Source organism: Phragmites australis, chromosome 7, assembly GCF_958298935.1.
Source record: "Phragmites australis chromosome 7, lpPhrAust1.1, whole genome shotgun sequence".
In the NCBI taxonomy this organism is placed as follows: Eukaryota; Viridiplantae; Streptophyta; class Magnoliopsida; order Poales; family Poaceae; genus Phragmites; species Phragmites australis.
This window is the reverse complement of record NC_084927.1, coordinates 12,871,757-12,894,944: the sequence shown is the minus strand read 5'-3', so window position 1 is coordinate 12,894,944 and position 23,188 is coordinate 12,871,757. Positions and strand designations below refer to the sequence as shown.

Genomic DNA, 23,188 nt, shown 5'->3' with positions numbered 1-23,188 from the left:
AATTTCCTCTTGTTGTCTCAACCATAGAAGGCAAGAGCCATTTCCAGGGTTTGCTGATCCATTGAAATAGGAAGGAAAGTACCTGGTTGATCCATGCGCACAGGCTTCCTTCTTTTAATAACCTTTTTACCCCTGTGCGCCACAACTACAAAAAAAAATTGTGCCCAGTACACTCCCAGGACCTAGCATAGGCTACACTCGTGCTTCCTGATAGCCTTCGTTGCACCAAAAAAAAAAATTCCATTTCATCGTTCGAGCCTAGCTGTTGCATACTACTCAAGCTAGGGGCTGTTTGCATTGAACTTCGTTTTCATATGCATGTGCCTCACGTCGTGTGAACTTTTCTGCCCCCCTAACAGCAGCTTTGAGTAGTTGGCTAGGGTCTCTCCTAGTACTTGGTGTGAGATTTATTCGTTGCTTGCATCAAGTCACATTATTCGTTGCGCAACCAAGCTGATACGTTTCTCACCTTGTTTATACCAGCAGCATTGCAACATATTTTGAACACTTATTCAACTTGCATGTGCTGAATTGATTGTGCTCATCCTTGCTACAAAGTGAAACCTTCCTATAGCTACACAGATTTCTACAACGAACGGCTTTGTGTCACTGGCAATCGCTCCATCCAATCTTCACTGGTTGACGCCGCTGGTTGCAGGTCACCCCTGTCGGCTTGGTAAGAATTTGTAAGAATTTGATAATGGCTTTAGCGTGTGTAACCTGAACAGCACCACACCCTGAAGTTGTTGGACATACACTTGTGTTCCTTGCTCTCTTGTTTTGTTGTGCTAACAATGATAGGTCCTTCGGATACTTCAGACAACAGGATGGCGCATTCTCCTCAAACAAAGGGCATCATACAGCACTTTGAGCGGCAAATGAGGCTGCAGGTAGAAGGACTTGACGAGGATATCCGAACAACAAATGAGCGCCTGGGCCAGCTTGAGAGCTCCCAGCTTGCAACAGGTGCAACGCTCAATGAGATGAAGATCGCCCAGGCCACCACCAACACTAATCTGGCCAACATCATGACACGCCTTCAGGACCTGTCACAACAGCTTGCTAATGTTGTACAGGGCCAAGCTGCCCATAGTGAGATTGATGAACAGGGCGATGCTGATTACGCTGGTGACACCGAGCATGAAGAGCTTCCCAATAACCACAATGCTCGGGATCATCGTCGGCGGTGTGCAAATCAGCAAGGTATGCGTCAAAACCAGCACCGAAGTGAGGTGCGTAATCAGGATGATTCTTTTGCTAAAGTTAAATTCACTATACCTGCGTTCAATGGCAAATATGATCCTGATGCTTATGTTAACTGGGAGCTCGCTGTTGATCAAAAGTTTGCATGCCATGCTTTTCCTGCAAATAACCAAGTTAGGGCTGCTACTAGTGAGTTTACAGATTTTGCATCTATTTGGTGGAGAGAACATTGTGGTAAGCATTTCAATAACATCCCCACAACTTGGGAAGCTTTAAAATTACTTATGCGACATAGATTTGTTCCCTCATACTATGCTCGTGACATGCTTAATAAACTACAACGCTTACGTCAAGGTACCAATTCTGTTGAAGAGTACTATCAGGAGCTACAAATTGGTATGTTGCGTTGTGGCTTAGTTGAGAATGACGATGCAGCTATGGCGTGGTTTTTGGGGGGGCTGAATCGTGAAATTCAGGATGTTCTTGATTACAAGGAGTACAATAATATTACTCGTTTGTTCCATCTTGCTTGCAAAGCTGAACGTGAAGTGCAGGGACGTCAAACGAGAACACGAGCTAACTATTCTGCAGGTCGCACCAACTCTTGGAAACCAGCCACTACGGCTGCGTCGTCCTCCCCTTCGGCTGCACCATCTCCATCCAGCAGCAAACAGCAAACCGTGGCTTTAGCACCTCATGTACAAACCAAAGCTGCACACAACAGTTCAACACCAAGTGTTTCGGTTGCTTCTACCGGACGCACTAAGGAGATACAATGCCACCGCTGCAAGGGCTATGGACACGTCATTCGTGAGTGTCCAAACAAGCGGGTGCTGGTCATACGTGAGGATGGTGAGTATTCTTCAGCTAGTGATTTGGATGATGCCACATATGCCATGCTTGCCACTGACGTTGCAGGACACGAAGATACATTTGCTCATGAAGAACATGTTGCTGCTGATGATGCCGACAAGTATTTGAGCCTGGTAGTGCAGCGTGTACTTAGTACTCAGCTTGCACCACAAGAACAAAACCAGTGCCATACTTTGTTTCACACCAAAGGCGTTGTTCAAGAGCGATCAGTTCGAATCATCATCGATGGCGGAAGCTGCAAAAACTTGGCAAGCACAGATCTGGTGGAAAAGCTTGCTCTCTCAACTCGACCACATCCCCACCCCTACCACATCCAATGGTTCAACCAAGGTGGTAAGATGAAGGTAACACGTTCAGTAAGGATCCACTTTGCTATGGGTTCGTATCATGATTATGTTGATTGTGATGTTGTTCCTATGCAAGCATGCTCCTTGTTGCTAGGTAGACCTTGGCAATATGATACAGATTGTGTGCATAATGGTCGCACTAACCAGTACTCACTCATCTTTAAGGGAAAGAAAATTGTTTTGCATCCAATGACCCCTGAACAAATTGTGCGAGATGAACTTGCTAGGGCGAGTAGAGAGCGTAAACAAAGTGAGAATCAGATTGTAGCACAAGAAATAAAACTGAATGGTCCTGTTTTGCTTCCTACTCAAGCTGATTTCGATGAGTAGGACGCTAGTGCCTCTACTTGCTATGCTCTCATATGCACACAGGTGCTGTTTTCGATTGACTAGGCACCATCTTTTGTGCCTCCTGCTGTCACTAATCTTTTGCAGGAATACTCCGACGTTTTTCCAAAGGATTTACCTGCAGGTCTCCCACCTCTCCGTGGCATTGAACATCAGATTGACCTTATTCCGGGAGCTTCATTACCCAACCGTGCACCATATCGCACCAATCCCGACGAGACGAAAGAAATTCAGCGCCAAGTACAAGCATTACTTGATAAGGGGTACATCCGTGAATCTCTTAGCCCATGTGCTGTTCCTGTCCTTTTAGTGCCTAAGAAAGATGGCTCCTGGCGTATGTGTGTTGATTATCGCACCATTAACAATATCACAGTACGATATCGTCACCCTATCCCTAGGTTAGATGATATACTTGATGAACTAAGTGGCACTATTGTGTTCTCTAAGATTGATTTGCGTAGTGGGTACCATCAGATTCGTATGAAATTGGGGGATGAATGGAAAACAGCTTTCAAAACTAAGTTCGGTTTATATGAGTGGTTAGTCATGCCTTTTGGATTAACTAATGCACCCAGCACTTTCATGAGACTAATGAATGAATTTTTGCGTGCTTTCATAGGCAAATTTGTGGTTGTCTATTTTGATGATATACTGATTTACAGCAACTCTTTGGAGGAACATATTGATCATTTACGTGCTGTTTTCGATGCTTTGCGAAGTGCATGTCTTTTTGGGAACTTGGATAAGTGCAGCTTTTGCACAGCCCGTGTATCTTTTCTTGGCTATGTTGTTACAGCACAGGGTATCGAAGTGGACAGCGCCAAGATCGAAGCAATCCAGAGCTGGCCAACTCCTTCCACGGTGACGCAGATTCGGAGTTTCCTCGGGCTTGCTGGATTCTATCGCAGATTCGTTCATGATTTCAGCACCATCGCCGCCCCGCTGAACGAACTCACGAAGAAAGGTGTTCCATTCTCTTGGGGTCCAGCACAAGACGAGGCCTTCCTGACTTTGAAAGATAAGTTAACCCATGCACCTTTGCTTCAGCTTCCTGATTTTACTAAGATGTTTGAGCTAGAATGTGATGCTAGTGGAATTGGGCTAGGAGGTGTGTTGCTGCAAGAGGGCAAACCAGTTGCTTATTTCAGTGAGAAATTAAGTGGCCCTAGTTTGAACTATTCCACTTATGATAAAGAGCTACTTGCGTTAGTTCGAACGCTTGCGACTTGGCAGCATTATTTGTGGCCTAGAGAATTCATTATTCATTCTGATCATGAATCTTTGAAGCATATTCGAAACCAATCAAATCTGAATCGTCGGCATGCTAAATGGGTAGAATTTATTGAGTCTTTTCCCTATGTCATCAAACACAAGAAAGGGAAAGAAAATGTGATTGCTGATGCGCTGTCTCGCCGATACACCATGCTCTCTCAGCTTGATTTTAAGATTTTTGGGCTAGAAACTCTGAAGGAGTAGTATGCACTCGATCCTGATTTCAATGACGTGTTACTGAATTGCAAGAATGGGAGACCGTGTGGCAAGTTCTTCATGGACGATGGATTTTTGTTTCGTGCTAACAAGCTGTGCATTCCAGCAAGTTTTGTTCGTCTTTTGTTGTTACAGGAAGCGCATGGAGGTGGACTCATGGGACATTTCGGCGTCAAGAAGACCGAGGACATTCTTGCTGATCATTTCTTTTGGCCAAAGATGCGACGTGATGTGGAGAGGTTTGTTGCTCGCTGCTCGACATGTCAACGAGCTAAGTCACGACTCAATCCCCATGGTTTGTACATGCCTCTCCCTGTTCCTTTTATTCCTTGGGAGGATATTTCGATGGACTTTGTCTTAGGATTACCTCAAACCAAGAAGGGAAGGGACAGCATCTTTGTCGTTGTTGACAGATTTTCTAAAATGGCTCACTTCATACCATGTCACAAGAGCGATGATGCTACTCACATTGCTGATTTATTCTTCCGTGAAATTGTTCGCTTGCATGGTATGCCCAATACAATAGTTTCAGATCGTGATACAAAATTTCTTAGTCATTTTTGGAGAACTTTGTGGAATAAATTGTGGACTAAATTGCTGTTCAGCACTACATGTCATCCCCAAACCGATGGTCAAACTGAGGTTGTTAATCGAACTTTGTCTACCATGCTTAGGGCTACTCTAAAGAAGAATCTAAAAATATGGGAGGAATGTTTGCCTCATATTGAGTTTTCTTACAATCGTTCTGTCCATTCCTCCACAAAGATGTGCCCTTTCCAAATTGTCTATGGTTTTATTCCTCGTGCACCAATTGATTTGATCTCTGTTTCGTCCTCTGAGGACATGAATTTTGATGCTAACCAACGTGCAGATCTGATATTGAAAATACATGAGCAAACCAAGGAGAATATTGAGTGTATGAATGCAAAGAACAAAATTGCAGGTAGTAAAGGACGACAAAATGTTACCTTTCAACCTGGTGACTTGGTTTGGTTACACTTGAGGAAGGATCGTTTCCCTGCTTTGCGCAAGTCCAAATTGATGCCGCGTGCTGATGGACCATTCAAGATACTTAAAAAAATAAATGACAATGCATATAAACTTGACCTTCCTGTAGACTATGGTGTTTCTTCTAGTTTCAATGTTGCAGATTTGAAGCCATATGAAGGTGAGGAAGAGCAGCTTCCGTCGAGGACGACTTCGATTCAAGAAGGGGAGGATGATGAGGACATCACCTCTTTAGTTCCAGCCACATCACCTACTGTTTCCACAACTCCAGAAATGATACAAGGACCGATGACTCGAGCTCGTGCACGTGAACTGAACTACGTGATTCTCCTAAGGAATGAAGGTCCAGAACATGGCAACAAATAAAGGGGTGCTGCGCCACCAATCCTTTGGGCTGGGCCCATGTAATAAAGTCATGTTTTAGGCAGTTTAGGACATGTTAGAAGGAGATTTCTCACTGCCTTTGCTGCTGGCCGAAATCTCCTCCCCCTCCTCCTATTTATTCCAGGTCAAGCCTCCCTTATGAGGTGGGTTTTCTTTTGTTTAAGTTTAGCCATTGTGCAAACATTGATCTTCAGTTGTGTCCAGCGACCACCTGTAAGACAGTAATTGAGAACCCCATATTCCAGTGATCTCAGTTTGCCTACATCTTGTTCTTGCTTGTTCTTCAATTGCTTGCAGGAATTGAACCTCGTGTTCAGGTTGATCTCGCTATTCCAGCAAGGTCAATAACCATTTGGAGTTGGTTCTGTGATTGCTAAGGCGCCCAAGACCTGTTCGTTCATAGTCGGATCGCGAGAGTCACCACCACTCAATGGATATTTATCCTCTCACCGAAAGATCGGGCACTCCAGGCATATCAGATAGATTCTCCAAAGGTTGTTGGCTCGCTCGGGGCATCCCAGGGGTTGTCGAAGGAGATACCTTGGGACCAAGTCCAGGCAGGAACATTCCAGGGTTCGACCGCCCAGAACAACTAGAAGGCGGCCTACTTGGTTGCGACCTCGACCGCGACCTCTTCTGCTATAGCAAGGTCTTCACCATGTAGAGGCTGGAAGGGCTCCATGCCGTCTGCAGTTCCCGTACCGACCCAAGGTTCTAGGTCAGTCATGGCCGAAGGAACACCGTCCCATACGACAGTGAGGCTGGTGGGTATACGCGATGTGCACGGCTGAGACAGTCACGCATCTGGTTGCATGGTTGCCACAGTGGATATGATGGCTAGTGCATTGGTGGTTTTTCTGGTGGATTCCTACCTCTCTTTGGCACTTCTGTGTTCGGTGCCCATGGACAATGCCACTGTTGGAACAAGAGTTTGTTTTGTCCTAGCAAGTATGACGAGAGTTTCTTCTAAGGAGGATACTCAAGCTTGGAGACAAAGTTTGAGAAGAAAGAACACTATGAATGTATTGATAGTAAAAATATAGACTGGGCTAGGGGAGTATCACAAGATGACTTTGTGATTATGTTCCTCCATGCTGTGCTGAGTTGGCTCCTTCTGACCTCTCTCTTCCAGGTGACCACGACCCCCTATTTACAAGGTAGTACGTAGTTTAGTGTACATGTTATAACAATGTATAAATATCTAGGACCTGATCGAATTACTGGGCCTTATCCTGGATAACTACCTTTTACCCTACATAGAAGATAAATATCTACCGTGGTAACTATTTTGGTGCCTACCCCATGAGGGGTGAGCCGGTTGCCAATTACAGCCCGACGCCACTCTACCGAGGGTGTCAGGACAACTTGCATCATGTTGGGGTGTCAGGATAAGCGCCACTTGCACCGGCATTAATCGCCAGGCACCTCACATCAGGTCGGTTGCACAGGGGTGTCCTTTCTTCCCTGATATTATCTCTAGTGGTTGGCTGCATCTTTAGGCTTCGAAAGGCCGCATGGGCACCGGAGGGGTAGCCTGAAGGGGTCTATAGCCTCCGGGGATAAGGCCTCCTGCTAAGTCTAGAGGCCGAAGGCTCTGGAGGGACCTTTGATAGCGATCGTCAACCATTATCCTCAAGCTGGTCTATTATCCCCCAACAATGGACTATCAGGATACCAACCTGGAGTAATCTGATGAAGCATATCCATGATGGATCTAAACACCTCCTCTAGCAGAGATTACCCCCAAGAAGTTTTTGCTATCGGAAATAGGGGTGATGATCTGGGTCATCATGATGACGATCCTACAAACTCTTGAGGTCCTACGAACCCAGGGGTGGGCAATGGTCGGTCAAACGTGGACACAACACCATCGGCCCTTGTCGGGGACCTAGTCATACAATCTCCCAATTATCAACAAGTGGTTGTGCACTTTAAATCCACGACTGCTAAGAGGATCCTCCTTCTACAGGAGGCCCTCATGCACCCTCTGACCATAGATCTAACTACCCTAGCTAGTAAGGATTGGGTCAACTTGGTGGTCAACTTAAAAACCAAGATCATGCTCCTGGCCGAGAACTCCCATCTAGCCCTAGCTTGAAACAGTACTAACCATGGCAGTCCAAACAATCCCCCATCACAAGACGCGTTGGACCCAAAAAAGGTGTAACCCCAAGAATAAGGCTTCCTGGGATGACAATCCATCAAATAACCGTTGTCGGACCTCACCAGTCAAGGGTCATTCGATTAATGACTTGCGTTAGGCCCCAATCCTTCCTGGTGCAAAACCTTTACACCAGGCCCTGATGAACAAACAGAAAGCTCTAGTGTGATTTCCACCAAACTGACAATCACAACATCTATGAGTTCTGCCTCTCAAAAAAGTTGGTCAAGGCGGAAGTCAAAAAAGCAACCAAGAGAAAGAAGGTCCAGCTCGTGACCCAAAGCAGGGACTCTGACTCAGATGGCCACAAGGATGACATGGACACAATATCTTTTCAGCTAGGAGAGAGGACGATCGACCACATGTTTGGTGGTTCTGCATCCTACAAGTCCAAGAGGTAGTGCAAGACATTGGCCCGAGAAGTCCTAGCCGTCATTCCCAAGGGTCATCAAGTGGTGAATTAGTTGAACACCGAAATCTCCTTTAGGCAGGAACACTGCCTAGATAACTTCGTACAACCAAGCCACTTCCCGATAGTGGTTGAGCCTACGATAAATAACTACAGGGTTACCTGGGTCCTTATCGATGGAGGGAGTTCCCTGAACATCCACTTCACTAACGCACTCAGAGGAATGCAGATCTCCCAATCTGCAATCAATCCGGTTTCACAAGCCTTCTACAATATAGTACCCAGATCTCTGCCACTCTCATCAGCTAGATATCGCTACCTGTTAACTCCGAGAAGCATGACAATTTCCAAATAGAAAAAAAATATGTATGGCGTATTCGATTTTGAGATAGCATATAATGCCATCTTAGGAATACCTACTCTTGCCAAGTTCATGGCAATTATGCATTATGCTTACTAGTGTGTGAAGATCCTGGGAGCCAAGGGAGTGGTCACCATCTAGGGTTGTGTCACACCCCAAAATTCTGATTTTGGGTTTGAGCATTTTAAAACAATAAATAACATTTTTCCTGATATTTGGAAGCTTTTCAAATAAATTTTAGAGTTTAAAAAGCATTTGTTTGTGTGATGAAAAAAATGTATTTATAAAATATTATAATAGATTAAGGAATTTCAAGGTTAGATAAATCCTTGCTCCTTTTTCACAATATTATCCAAGATCCCTATATTAATTTCTTCCATTTTATATCTTGTCACCATTTCCCTAAAGCTCCGAAGTTCCTTATCTTTATTTCTCCCTAATTCTTTCCCATACCAAATATGGCCCAAGCTGCCCTGTCCCTCCTTCCATCTTCAGATTGAGAGGAGGACATGAACAAAGCCATTTGCCTTTCTGACTCCATGGCTGAACATAGGAGCTCCCAAAACCAATGAATTCAATGTGCATCCATACTGTTTAAATGCCAATATTGAACATGTTGTTGTCCTCATTCAATCGCCTCATCAATTCCCTCTTTATTTTCCTCCATTAATGATCAAAATCGCCACTTTAATGGCCATAATGGCAATTGAAGCCGACTGTCAGTTACTCCTTGTCGTCAGCTTAGGAGTTCAAGATAGCAACAAATGCAAATCTTGACAATACCAAAGTTGTAGGTCTCATAGAGAGCTTCAATTTGCACCTATGGAAGTACCTATTTCGATAATGGATTTGAGAGTTATTACCCCCGAGATCAGTCTTGCGCAGTTAAGGCTGAATTCAACAGTTTTTATTGTGGTGCAGTTTTGGACATCAAGATGGCGTTTTCAGAAGTCCTAATGAATACTAAAGTTGTATATCTTTTCGAGTACTATACGATAGAGTCTGAAACGTCCAATTTGGAGTTGTAATGGTGAAGTAATTATTCTTGAACAGAGCCATTCGTTTCATCTTTCTTAGCCATTCATTTCATCTTCCACCTCCGGCCTCTTCCTCTTCCCCTTCTTGTCTAGCATCACCCAGGCTATCAAGATGAGCTCCACACCCTCAATTGCCCCTTCCCATTCCTTCCAAATCATATCCATAGTTGCTGCCCTGCCCATGCATCGCCGCCACCGTTGTTCGCCGCTGTTCCGATGAGTCATCGCCCATGGAGGAGCTGCCCTGTCGCCCCACCACCGTCGATGATGTCTCTGTGCTACAGCATGTTGTCAGCACCACTGAGGATCCTCTTTGTACCCCTGCTCGCTGGACAGTGCCACCATGCCACTGGTGCCACATGTCATCGCCGCCGGTGCCATCATCGTCTCCACAAATTCTTCTTCAGTGCCACCATGCCGCTGGTGCCACATGTCATCGCCGCCGGTGCCATCATCATCTCCACGAATTCTTCTTCACCGATCATCGCAGCAAGGTGAGAACCTGGACCAGCCCCTTTCCCTCCTCTTTTCCCCTCTATGTACATCATTTGTGATCCCTAATGGAACCCCAAGCCCGCCAAAGCCCTCACTGCACCGCCATGGCCGTCGCCGTTGCAGACAGCCGCGCAGCCGCCAATTGGCATCTGCATTCCCCAGCCAATCTGAGGTCCGATCACCGCACCCTTTGACCAGCACATGCCCCTGGATGTCCCACAAACCCTCACCAACCCGTTTATCTATTAGAGCCCTGATGCCGCCGAATCACGATCGCCATGACCGCTGCCTAGTCTGGAGTTCTGCACGTGCAGTGTGGGTTTAGATCGCGTTCCCCGGCGAACTAGCACTCCAATCCACGAGTCCTTGGGCTGAGACATGCCCCTACTAGTCCTCTACATCATCCCAAAATTGGTTTGTGCAAAGCTATAATAGAGCCCCCGTTCTCGACATCTCAATTCCTACTGCCCAGTCCCGTACACATTCTACGTACCTAGAATGTCAACCGCGTTCCCCAATGAACCAGAGTGCCAATCATCAATCCCTCTCACTGAGATGTGTCCCAAGTTATCCTCAACAATCCCTAAAATTAGGTCGGGCAGAAGAGCACCGACGCCAATGGTTTTGTGGTCGCTACACCACTGCCTCAGGTCTGTGAGGGTTCTGCACGTGCACCCAGAATGCATTCGTGTTCCCCGTCAATCCAGGAGTCATTTGGATGCACCAACCATGTCACGGTGTGTCCCATCACATTTTCTATGCGGCTACATGAGGGTTCCTCGCATCTGTAGCGATGCCTCCAGGACCGCGATCCTAACTACCAACGTCGTTACGCAGTCTCGCCAAAGTTCCAACCGATCGATCTCCTTCTTAAGTGAAGCGCTATCCAAACCATCTCTGCAACATGGAGACTATCACCTGGTAATGCGGGTGATGAAATCATAACCCGTCGGAAAGATGGGCAAACTCTGCAGAGTATAAATTTGATCAATTAGCCGTGCTCACAGTCAATAGCGGCTTGGACTTCTTCTAGATTAGTTGGGATCATGGTTTTGGTGTGGATGATTGGGTAGCCAAGTAATGAGATTACCTGGTGAGTTACGGTAGCCGGATATGGAATATCTGGTGAGTTTGGTAGTCAGATGTGATCCAATGATCTATTCCTCTTGTTTAGTTGTGTCCTCACACTTAGTAAATAGGATGCCTGTTGTTAGAGTCATATGTTAAGGTTGCTTAGTGCAGTTAACCAATGTCTGACCATTTCTTGACTTAAGCCCTCATGTCATACTTTCCTACACTTATGGAGTACGATATATACTCACACTTGTTGTTTCCAATAATAAATGCTTCTCAGTGAGAGAAGTCTATGTGGTGATCAAGGAAGATGAAGGCTATATGAGGGTGGAGCGTTCTGGGTCGCGTTGCCACCAGTCGATTACCTCTGGTGTGCCTTGAAGCTTTCATTGGAGTTTCCTCTTGATCTTCTGTTGTTTCCTAAAAACTCTAGTAACCTTTTCAATAAAGTTGTTTTGTTCGATATAGAACTGTATATCACTTATTATGTCACCGCATGTATCATGAAACTGATCCTGGTATACATGTGGAATGCATCTGGTTATTCTTTTGAAAAACTGGCTGTGACAGGTTGCACAAAAGCAGGCTTACACTATAACAAACGAAGTTTAGATATGGCCACGCAGCATCAACCTGACAAGGAGATGAAGAATTCAAGGCCTAAGGCCGTCGTGAAGTTTCACGGTGAAGTAAAAATAGTTCGGATCCAACAAAGCTATCGAAGACCATTCGGATTGATTCTAAACTAGATGCAAAATAGGAACTCATACTAATCATTTTCCTTTGGGAAAACTCTGACGTGTTCGCCTGGCAACCGTCAAACATGCCTAGATCCCCAGGGATGTGATTTAGCATATATTAGCTATACAGCCCAATGCAAAGCCGGTCAAACAAAAACTCTGATAGTTCGCACCTGATGGGAAAGAAGCTATCAAAGAGGAAATCAAAAGGCTAACCAAGGCAGGCTTTATTTGAGAAGTGGATCACCTCGAGTGGCTCACAAACTCTGTTATGGTAAAAAAAATTAAACAGAAAATAGTGAATGTGTGTCGACTTCACGGATCTCAACAAAGCTTGCCCTAAGGACGCTTTTCCTATACCATGAATAGATAGGATAGTTGATTCACCTCCGGATGCAACTATCTAAGCCTTCTTGATGCCTATTCTGGTTATCACCAAATCAGCATGAATCCAAAAGATGAGGAGAAAACCTTCTTTATTATCTTATTATGGGTCTTTTACTATGTTAAAATGCCCTTTTGATTGAAGATTGCAAGCATCACATACCAACGAGGAATGCAGATAACACTCCATGATTAGATAGCTAGAACGTAGAGGCCTACGTCGATGATCTCATAGTCAAAACCAAAAAGAAGGAAGATCTCATCTCTGACTTACAACCTACACAGAATTAGGTAATGCTAAACCCGGAGAAGTGCACACTTGGAATCACGCGGGTAAATTACGTACATATCTAGTATCTTACAGGAGAACAGAAGTCCATCCCGAAAAGATCGAAGCTATTGAAATGATGCAACCCCCTAAGTTAGTGCGAGAAGTTCAGAGACTAACATGATGCATGGCAGCCCTTAGTCGATTTATTTCTAGACTTGGAGATCGGGGACTTCCCTTCTTCAAACTATTAAGACAACATAACAAGTTCGAGTGGTCAAAAGAAGTAGATGAGGCATTCAAAAATTTAAAGAGGTATCTTCCCCCCTGTGCTAGTCGCCCCGAATACTAATGAAGATTTACTCTTATACATCGGGGCCGGAATACGAGCTATAAGTGGGGTATTGGTGGTGGAAAGAGAAGTGCAAAACAAACAAGAGAAAAACTAGCAACCAGTGTACTACATCAGTGAAGTGCTCTATGGTACTAAAGAACACTATTCATAGGTGCATAAGCTATTATATGTAGTGTTGATAGCCTCTCATAAGTTATGACATTACTTCCAGGCTCACAAGATCACTATACCATCAATATTTCCACTTGGTGAGATCCTACACAACAGAGATGCAATCGGTTGAATTGCCAAGTGGCTAGTTGAACTTGCGGAATTCAACGTATGTTTCATGCCTCGAATAGCAATCAAGTCACAAGCATTTACTGACTTTGTGACTGAATGGATAGAACCAGATGAACCACAGGACCACTGCGACAACCTATCAGATGTATAGACTTTTTTTTTGATAGATCACTCACACATCAAAGTGTGAGGGCTTGGATTATACTGATCACTCCAACAGGAGAAAGCCTCCAATACACTTTGCAGGTCGATTTTATGGCTACGAATAATGTAGCCGAATATGAGGGTCTACTCACTAGACTCTGAGTAGCTTCTGCTCTTAGTATCCACCGCCTGCTTGTGAAAGGGGATTCACAGTTGGTGGTAAGTAAGTTAGTAAGGAGTATCAATGTTGAGACCCATCTTAGGAGACTAACTAATTTCATTTATGTTCTAAGCCTAGAAATCAATCCCAACATATAGTGACTTCATTGATTATAATTATTACAATATCCATACCTTAATCGAATAAATTGTTTTACAAGAGAGACCTTCAAGGGTCGAAAAACCAAATAAAACTACATCATATCATAAATGTAGTCTTTATCTTCACTGATAAACACACGGGCAATCGATGAAGAACACCTCCCTAGAGTTTGGCTCTTCCATGATGTCTTCCAATCTTTCCCAACTGACTGTTTGGTTATAACAAGTATGAGCATATGTCGTACTCATCAAGTTGTGAGGAAATGATATGACTCTTTTATAGAAAAGCAACATTTATTTCAAAACCCATTGAAAAGCAAGTAAATAGGTGAATAAACTATAGATAACTTTTAACCTCAAGATTCCAACCATCCTGACATAACCATCAACTGATCACCTTAACCAAGGTTATCACCACCAAGGTTGACCAACTAATACCTCAACAAAGGCTACCACAACCAAGGTTGATCAACTATCAAACCACCTCAACCATGATTCCTACCATCGTGATTGATCGACACCTCAACCATGGTTCCCACCACCAAAGTTTGATCAATCCAACCAAACCATCAAGTTCTAATCATGTTAGGTTTTCTATGCCACTCTAATCGTGAGCACAGCTGATTAACTAATTTTACACTATGCAGAGGTTGTACACTTTACCCACAAGTTGTGATCTCCATTATGCCCGCATTAGGTAGATGCTTACACAATTTCAAGGTGTGCGGCCAAGAAATCATTACAAAGCCTTTACAATACCCCTCTCAGCACATGCCTACCTACTAAAGTTTCACCGTCGTATGAATACACCTCAACAACGGTAACGCCATCTTGCGTCGTTCAAATCCCAAGGAATCTCATCCATTCCTCACTTTTCTGCTTGGTCTACACTATGCTAAGAGTAAAGAAAATTAATTGGACAGGCCCCTACCATACCAAGCTTGTGCTTGCATTGTAAACACAGAAAGGTCACCACACGAACCAGTCCTTAGATTTGAGAAAGACTACCACATTCCCAACCATAATCCATTACCGGTCTCCTAATACCACATTCTAAAATCCATATGCCATGTTGCTACAAAAATTATGTCATCATCTTTTATCATTGTTGCATACGATCATTATCTTATTCGTGGAGCAATTATCTTGATTACAATCCCAAAGCAAGGCTAAGCATCATCTACACTTCCATAACCGAAAACCATACTATGGTGACAAGGATGATAAGAGAAAAATAGGGTAAAACCTAACTCTTGGAATTCCCAATAAATTATTAGCATGCATTCTTGCAAAAAAGAAACATTTTGAAAGCTGGGATAAATATGATCAAGAACGTAATTTGCCTTCACTCGACTCAATTGTGTCTTCAATGAAGCCTTGATATTGAAGTTCTTCTAGATCCTCCCTAATGTTGGTGTCTACTCGCGAACATAAGTGAAAAAGCAACACATAAACACTAAGATCCATAAAGAACCAAAAAGCACGCAACAAACATCATCACACACAAGATCACACATTTTTGGATATTCTAATGAAAGAACGGATAAAACCAGACCTATTGTTGAAAAGCTACAGCTTCCAAAAGACTAAAAAAATACAAAAACATTAACTATAGATCAAATTATGTTGCTAGAAATTTTCTAGAATTTTTCCAAAGTCATATATGATTTTCTAGGATTTTCCTAGAATGTATTAGAATTTATTTGAATTGTAAAACTATATAAAAACTTTATATCAAATTTAATAACATTATCAAACATCATTTAATTAGTAGCATAATTATCTTCCAGAATTAATCTTATTTGCCAGATTTATTTTTATATAGGAAACATATTTATTGGAATTTTCCACTAAAGAAAACATTATGTGGTATTGTTAATAAATTATTTAACAAAACATTATGTATATTATTAGCAAATGTATTACATATTTTCTAATATTATTAGATATTTTTTCTATGGAAACTTTTAACAAAATCATAAATTATTTTCTTAAGTAAATAAAACCATTATAGAATCTATTAACAATTACTTACCAAATATATAAATAATCACTATTTATAAAGGATTTCCCAGATTATTCCTTTGTACTTGAGAACATCTTTTATTATGTCATTGTTTCCATTTATGACATCAGCAACAGAGATAAATCAAAAAGGAAAAGGAATTGTTGACTAGGCACACCATGCAAGCACATGCATCCGACGTGGTAGCACCACATGGCTTCCACCTCAGCTCAGGCGGCTACATGGCCAGCTAACGTGGGTTACTAATGGCTTCAAGGTGGGTTAACAGTGCCATTAAGTCTCATTAAATCCTAACATCAAAACCGAAACTATCAGCTCAGATTTATTCAACCTGAAGCGGTATGTTTGATCTAATCTCAACCACTCATGCTCGATCGGATGAATGATGCTCACCTTCTCCGCTTTCGACCAGACAACAAGCGATAGCAAGCTTCCATGCAATGGTGCATTTGCCGGGGCAAGAGGAAAAGCTTGGAGGCCCACTGGCCGGTGCGACCGCAACTTGATGATGGGCCGGTCTTGGCTGCGCCACGGTGGAAGGTGGCTCGGGAACTCTCGGCCAGCACCTGACGGTGAGCCGTGCCGACCAAGGCGGCCACCTCCTGGAGCCAGCGGCCTTTTGAGGTTTCCCCTGCCGCCTGGACTGGCGGGTGCCTGAGAAGAGCTTGCGCTGCAAGCAGCGCACTCCCAGGACTGGCCTCGCCGAAGGCGAGCCTACGCCGTAACGGCGCCCGGCGCTGTCCAGACGTGGATCTGGTGGCAGGAGTTTCTACCACCTACTGAGGGTTAGGCGGTGCGCTAGCAACAGCGGCGGCGGCCCTGTTGGGCCCAGCACCATGGTCCCCCTGGGAGGGGAGCGCCGTGCGTGCGAACCGTGGCTGCTGCTGAGGAGCAGCAGCGATTGGGGCCTCTTGCGCGAGGGGCTCCATTTCCACACTGGAGCTGGAGCCGGTGCGCCGGAGACGATGGCCACCTGCCATTTTTTCTACAAGAAAACAAACAAATTCAGGGATGCAACCCCCTACCTGGCGCGCCAGCTGTTGCAGGGTGAACTCTTATCGCAGGGATCCTGAGGGACCTCTTTTTGAGATTCGGCCGGGGGGATGATTCTGAATATGTTTGCGGGAGAAATAAATGGATGTAAATGTGATGGCAGGTGGGGTGGAATGATCTAATGCAGAATGCAGTAAATGCACTGGACGGATTTTTAGACAGGTTCGGGCCACACTGAGCGTAATACCCTACTCCTATGGGGATGCTATAAATGCCCTGAGAATGTCTCTCAGGAATGTTGCTGGTTACAAGAATGTTTGTCTATCCTAGAGCTTCAGGCTCCTTATTCTTCGGTGGTCTCAGCTTCTGTGCTTGCACTGAGGTGTTCTTCGAGTCTGGCGTCTGTGCTCTCTCCGAACCTCTGAAAGAATTGTCTTTGTCTGTGTCCGCCAGCTCCCTTAAATACTCGTCGGCGGTAGCGTGCCCTGAAAGGGAGGGCACGAGTTCCAAGGCGCCATAAATGGAAAGGCAGTCATCATGGGCTCGCCAGCGCGAAGTGACGGGGTTTGAAAATGCGCCCCCCGCCCTGTCTTCGGTCGTCATGATCGCGCTGGCAACGGGTGCTGTGGAGAGGGCCCACCGGGCAGTCGCAGAGCAGCCCGGCGTGCCCGCCCGGTCTTGTTCGTCTGACACAGCAGGGTGGCAGGCGGGGCGCCTCGGGCCTTGCGATGCTATCCCGAAGCGCGCTGGATGACGCGGGATGGGACCCGTGCAATAAATGTCCCCACGCCCTTCTGCCAGAGTGTGGCAGGGACTGACACCGAGCGTGGCAGGAGCAGTTGGAGGTGACAGACCACGCGCCCTCTTAAATGCGGCATCGGGCCTTTCACAGACTAACACCTCACCGCTGGACCCCTGTGGGGGCCACTTACAAAGGACTTCTTGGGCCGTCGGGGGTCACTGCTCACCTCCCTAGCACTCTCTCCCGAAAATGCCCTCTCTTGGTCCTCGGGGAACTGAGTGCTTGATGGCCACTATTCACGGCCCCGAGCACTCTCTCCCGGAATCGACTGTTCGGATCCTCGGGGAACTGAGAGCTCGGGGGCCGCTGTTCTTAGCCTAGAGCAATCTCTCCTGGAACAACCTTCCTTGGGTCCTCAGGGTACTCGGTTGCTCGGGAGCCACTGTTCGCAGCCTCGAGCACCCCCTTCCCGATATTCGGCTTTTCTGGTCACCGGGGGACTTGGGTGCTCGGGGGCCACTGTTCATGACCCCGAGCACTCTCTTCCCGGTCACTTGGTCTTCGCAGATCATCGGGGAACCCGGGTACTCGGGGACCACTGTTCATGGCCCCGAGCGCCCTCTCCCGGGACTTAGTCTTTTCGTACCTCGTGGAGATGAACTCCGCGGGAAGGCACCACGTGGCAGAATGCTAGCCTGGCCTCGGGATTCGGGGACCCCCGGTTCCTGATTCACGGACAGCAGCCCCGGGCCTATTGGCAGGCGATGGCCCAGAGACTGCAGATGGGGCCTTCATCATCATCGAGGCTGAACCCAGCACTGATGCCACGTGGCGTGCTTTTAGGTGCTGGCATCTCTGGCCCAGGCTTCTGGTACGGCCCAACGGGGAGCCGAACAGACGCGCATCCAGCCGACTCCCGAGGCGCATGATAACGAGGCGGGCGGCGCGCGTGGCAACCGCGCAGATCGAGGGTTGTACGCCTGATGACTGCTGACATCCGCGCGGTCTGTGACTGGTGGCAGGCGTCGTTTGAAATCCCTGGGGTATAAAAGGAGGAGGGGAGCGAACCGCCGCCCCTTTACGCCATTTTTGCGATCGAACCTTCTTCTTCTTCCTTGCGCTCCAGAGCTCTCGCCCTCCCTTAGGCGAACAGCGCACCCTTCTTTCCCCACCGTTCCAACACATCCCCCACCCTGACACAATGCCGAGAGCGGGAGGTAGCCGCCATGACAAGACACCCGATAGCATACTGCCGGAGTCACGATTCGTCAACGAGGAGGCGGCGGACAAGGTGCGGAAGATGATGGTGCCCGAAGGCTAGCTGGAGGCCTCGGTGGTGAGGCCGGCGAGCTTCCCGCCAGTCACGGACCGGCCGAAGCGCATCGTCATCTTCGTCTCCTTCATGGTGGCCGGGCTGGTACCGCCGTTCTCAACCTTCTTCCTCCAGATCCTCGACACGTTCAGGATCCAACTGGCACACCTCAGCCCGAACTCGGTCGTCATCTTGGTGATCTTCGCACATTTCTGCGAGATGTTCATCGGGGTGCCGTCATCGGTGTCACTATTCCGCCACTTCTTCGGGCTGCGTCCGGCCGGGAAGAAGAGGGGCTTCTCCACCGCGGATGTCGCTGGCTGCTACAACTTCCAGCTGTGGGACGGCTTGGCGGAGCTGTACATCCCCCAAGTGCTACGGAGCAAGTGGGACGACTGGCGGCACGACTGGGTCTACGTTGAGGTCAGTCCCCACAACCGCCTCACGTTGCCGGAGCTGGCAGCGGAGCCCCAGAGGTCAATCTGGGATGCAACCGGTCAGTGATGGTGGTGGCGGACTACCTGCGCTTGGTGCCTCTGCGGGAGCGGGTCCGCCCCAGCTAGATGTACATGGGCTCCCAGGACATCACCAGGAACCAGATCGGCGAGGACTGGGACCTGGACGAGGCGGCGCTGGCGGGCCTGCTCCGGGTGGTGACCGGCGTGGAGGACTTACCCGGGCAATGCTCCCCCGAGAACAGCTGGCACTCTGCGCTGACCCAAACCAGGTGGCGCTACAAGCGACGCTGCCCGAGTTTGACGCCCAGGGTCTGGTCGAATGGCCAGGGCGCCGGAACCCCGGGACTATCCAGATTCCCGGGGTAGACGAGGTGATCAGCTGCGCTCCGAGGGCCTCCCGCGGGGACGCCGCCAGTGGTAGGCCGCAGGCGAGCGGCAAGGGGGCCGTGGGCGGCCGGGCGCAGACCAGCGGTGCGGACGCAGCGGGCGGCAGGCTGCAGGACGGACGTGGGGCTGCCGCAGGCAGCAGCTATCAAGCTGACGGAGGAAGCGCCGCAGGCACTAGAGCGGCGGCGGTGCCGGGGGACAAAGGAAAATGCCCCCGGACATTTGTGCCCCAGCCGACATCCTCGTCGTCACCGTCGCCTCCACGGCAGTGGCCGTCGGTGGGTGGCGCGAAGGAGGGAGGCCAGGGCGGCCAGTCGTCCGGCACGGAGTCCGCGACGGAGGCGAGGTCCGGGGCTTGAGAACCTGGAGACCAAGGCCGGCGCTGGAGCGGGTCTACAGCGAGTGCTTAAGCTGGCCCGCCGCCGGTGACGGGCTCTACGGCGGAGGCGAGGCCCCGGGCGTCGGAGCCCAGAGACCAAGGCTGGCACGGGAGCACGTCTACAGCAAGTGCCCAAGCCGGCCTACCACCAGAGACGGGCTCCACGGCGGCCCCGCAGAGCCCCCCGCCGAAGAGAAGGAGGGCAGTTTCTGGGCTGAAGCCGTCGGGCCCGGAGTTCCAGATCCCGGAATCACGATGGCAATACCGAGGACCAAAGACTGCGTAAGTGTTCTTCTTTTCCCCGAGTGAGTTGGGGACTAACCTATTTTTGCTTTCAGGCCGCCCAAGGACGCCGCCGGGGACCAAAGGAAACTGGAAGTGCAAAGGCCGGCTCTTGCCCCGGAGCCGAGCGCGCCTGAGCCGAGCGCGCCGGCCGAGCCGGAGCTGCAGGCGCCACCGAGCCCCGAGCCGAGGGCAGCGGCCACGCCCGAGCCACCGGCGCCGGCCGAGCCCGCCCCTAGTACTTCAAGGGCGGGGCAGATGGCCGCGGCGAGGGCGACGCAGTCAAGGCAGCAGTCGGGGACCCCGAGCGCCTCTACAAAGAGGGCTCGCAGGGGACCCAGTGCCCGGCCGCCGTCCAATCAGGCCGCGGAACCCCTCCCGGACGTCCTAGGAAGCGCCCGGGAGGTGATCGAGCGACTGGAGGCGGCCGTGGCAGGAGAACAAGCACAGCTTGAGGCCGAGCGCGCCGCCCTTATCGAGGAGAGGGGGCGGCTAGAGGAGGTCGACCGTCTTTTGGAGGCCCGCATCGCCTCAGCCTGTACCGCCCATTAGAGGGAGAGGCGCACGATGGACGCGGAGTGGGAGACCCTGGACAAAGTGCGCGAGGAGGCCATCGCCACGCAAGAGGAAGCCACCCGCTTGGGTGAGATATTGCGGTGGCGGGCCGCAGAGCTGCTCACCAGGGAGCGGCTAGTGCGGGCTCGGGAGGATGCCATCCTGCCGTGTGAGAAGGCGGTGGAGACCTCCCAGGCAGACTTAGCCCGTCGGAAGGATGAGCTCGAGTGGAGCCGCACCGAAGTCCACCGTCGGGAGGAGGAGGTCGCGATCCATGAAACCGACGTCGGAATCACGGCGACGGCTCTGGATGCCCGGGAGGAGCAGCTGACTCATCGTGAAGCGGAGGCTGCCTCAGCATCGGCGGCTTTAACTGCTCGAGAGGAGCAGGCCACCAAGTGGGAGTCAGAGCTGACTGCTTGGGAGCAGGCCCTCTCTGCCCTCGCCGAGCAGGTGAAGCAGAAGCAAGCCAAAGTCCCAGCGCCCAACGTTGTCCCGACCAGCGTGGCTGAGGAGCTAAGCCTTGAGGAGCGGCTACAGATCACGAAGGACGAGCTTGAGACCGTTACCGCCGAGCAGGCCAACATCAAGCTGATGATGCGAGACATCCTTCGTCAAGCACGGAGGTCCGTGAGGGTGGCCGGGCTCGGGCGAGTCTACGTGGGCGAGAAGGGGATGGAGCGAGCGACCATCGGCCACATCGCCCCTGGCTTTGAGGAGATCAGTCGGCGACTAAAGGCGCTTCCACGGGCCGTGCAGAAGTTAGCCTCCCGGGAAGGGCGTGATTTGGCCCAAGCAGTGGCCGAGCAAGTCCTGGCCTGTTACCGGAGCCGGGACCCCAACTTCTCGCTGGAGCCAGCCCAGGAAGGGGTGGTCGAGGCCGAGGAGGAGGCTGCCCGGGAGGCTGTCCGGGGCGTCGCCGCCGAGGTGGTGGCTTGCTTTATGAGGGAGCCGCCGCCGGCGCTGAGCAGTGGCAGCAGCAGCGAGGACTCCTTGCCACCTCCTGAGCCCGCCGACCTAGATTAGGCTTTTGTATTTTTCTTTTTCTTTGACTTGATATAAATATGGGAGTGATCCCTCAGAATAGCTATCCTTTTTTGAATATAATGGGAGCCTTTCCTTTGGATTGCAACTCCAGTACTATCTTGATGCTTGATGAAGTATCTGCTCTTTTCACTTGATGTCCCGAGGAGTACTTAGTTGGACCGAGCCCGACCTTCCCCCCCCCCCCCCCGAGAACGAAGTCGCCCCAACCACTCATCGCCCGAGTAGTGAGGCCTCTTCGCGCGTTCAGCCCCCGAGCCCTCGCGAGTGCGCAGTGGCTAAGTCAAGAGGCAAAGGCACGAACTTCTTTGCTCGGGAGATAGGTCGATCCAGCACGGAGCACGCCATGACCAGTGAACGCTTTCCCATTTTGCGACCACTCAAACAAGCAGACCAGAGACACGTGCGGGTGGAAATGCGACCAAGAGTCCCCACGATTTGGTGGTGCTCGGGCTAGGATGGACCGGACCGAGCACCGACAGCCCGCCCCCAGGGTCTAGGCTCCCGACCGCTCTTTGCTCGAGTGGTAGGATTACCCGAGAACCCCAGAAGCTCGGTAGTGCCCAGGGTACTTTTAAGCGGGCCGAGCACTATGACCACCATGAAGGACTTCGGTCAGACATTGCCGTTCATACGGTACACCTTTCTACTGTCCGTTCTGTCATTCCAGGAAAAGCGAACACGTGGGTAGGGTTTTGTGCGCGAGGAGACCATCTCGCCGAATAGATTAGAATGTGAGGGTCCCGAGGATAACTCAGGAACAATAGATTACTGAATGTAAATTCGTATGACTTTAACCACTCACCGGACAGCTGTCAGCTTTTCGGCCGACCGATCCAGGAGAGGTATGCGCTCCGAGCTCAGGGTGCCCGGGAACTTGGTTCCTTCGGTCGGAGCGCCTGAGCACTGGGAAGCATGAGAGGGAGCCCAGGGTCAGGCGGTCCCGACCACTCATGCCCGAGCGGCAGGACGACCCGAGGACCCCCTAGGCCTGAGCAGCAACCTGGGCACTGAGGCCCTTGCGGTCGAGCTGCTTTTGCTCTTGGTTATTGATCTGTAACTTAAGAAAATAGGAAAAAGATTCTTTGTTCGGTGCGCTCTGTTAGTGCGGTACTCATTATAGACTGCTCTCGTTTTCGACCCGAGACCTCTCGAATACCCGGACCGGCGAAGTATGCAGACAGAGGCATAACCTAGAGGTCCCATGGCACGGTGGTGCCCGGGAAGGACTGACCAGGCCGAGCACCGACAGCCCGCCCCTGGGGTCTAGGCTCCTGACCACTCTTTGCTCAAGCGGTAGGACTACCAGGCTCGGTGATGCTCGGTGT

At 49.2% G+C, this 23,188-nt stretch overlaps 1 protein-coding gene across 1 annotated transcript; it reads left to right on the top strand.

Moving 5' to 3' along the window:
- Positions 1-827: 827 nt before the first annotated feature.
- On the top strand, positions 828-5,425 carry LOC133925400 (uncharacterized). Its single transcript, XM_062371338.1, has 5 exons — positions 828-2,189; positions 2,859-3,105; positions 3,391-3,905; positions 4,395-4,498; positions 5,410-5,425. The coding sequence occupies exons 1-5, from the start codon at positions 828-830 to the stop codon at positions 5,423-5,425; spliced, it is 2,244 nt and encodes a 747-aa protein (XP_062227322.1).
- Positions 5,426-23,188: the final 17,763 nt, after the last annotated feature.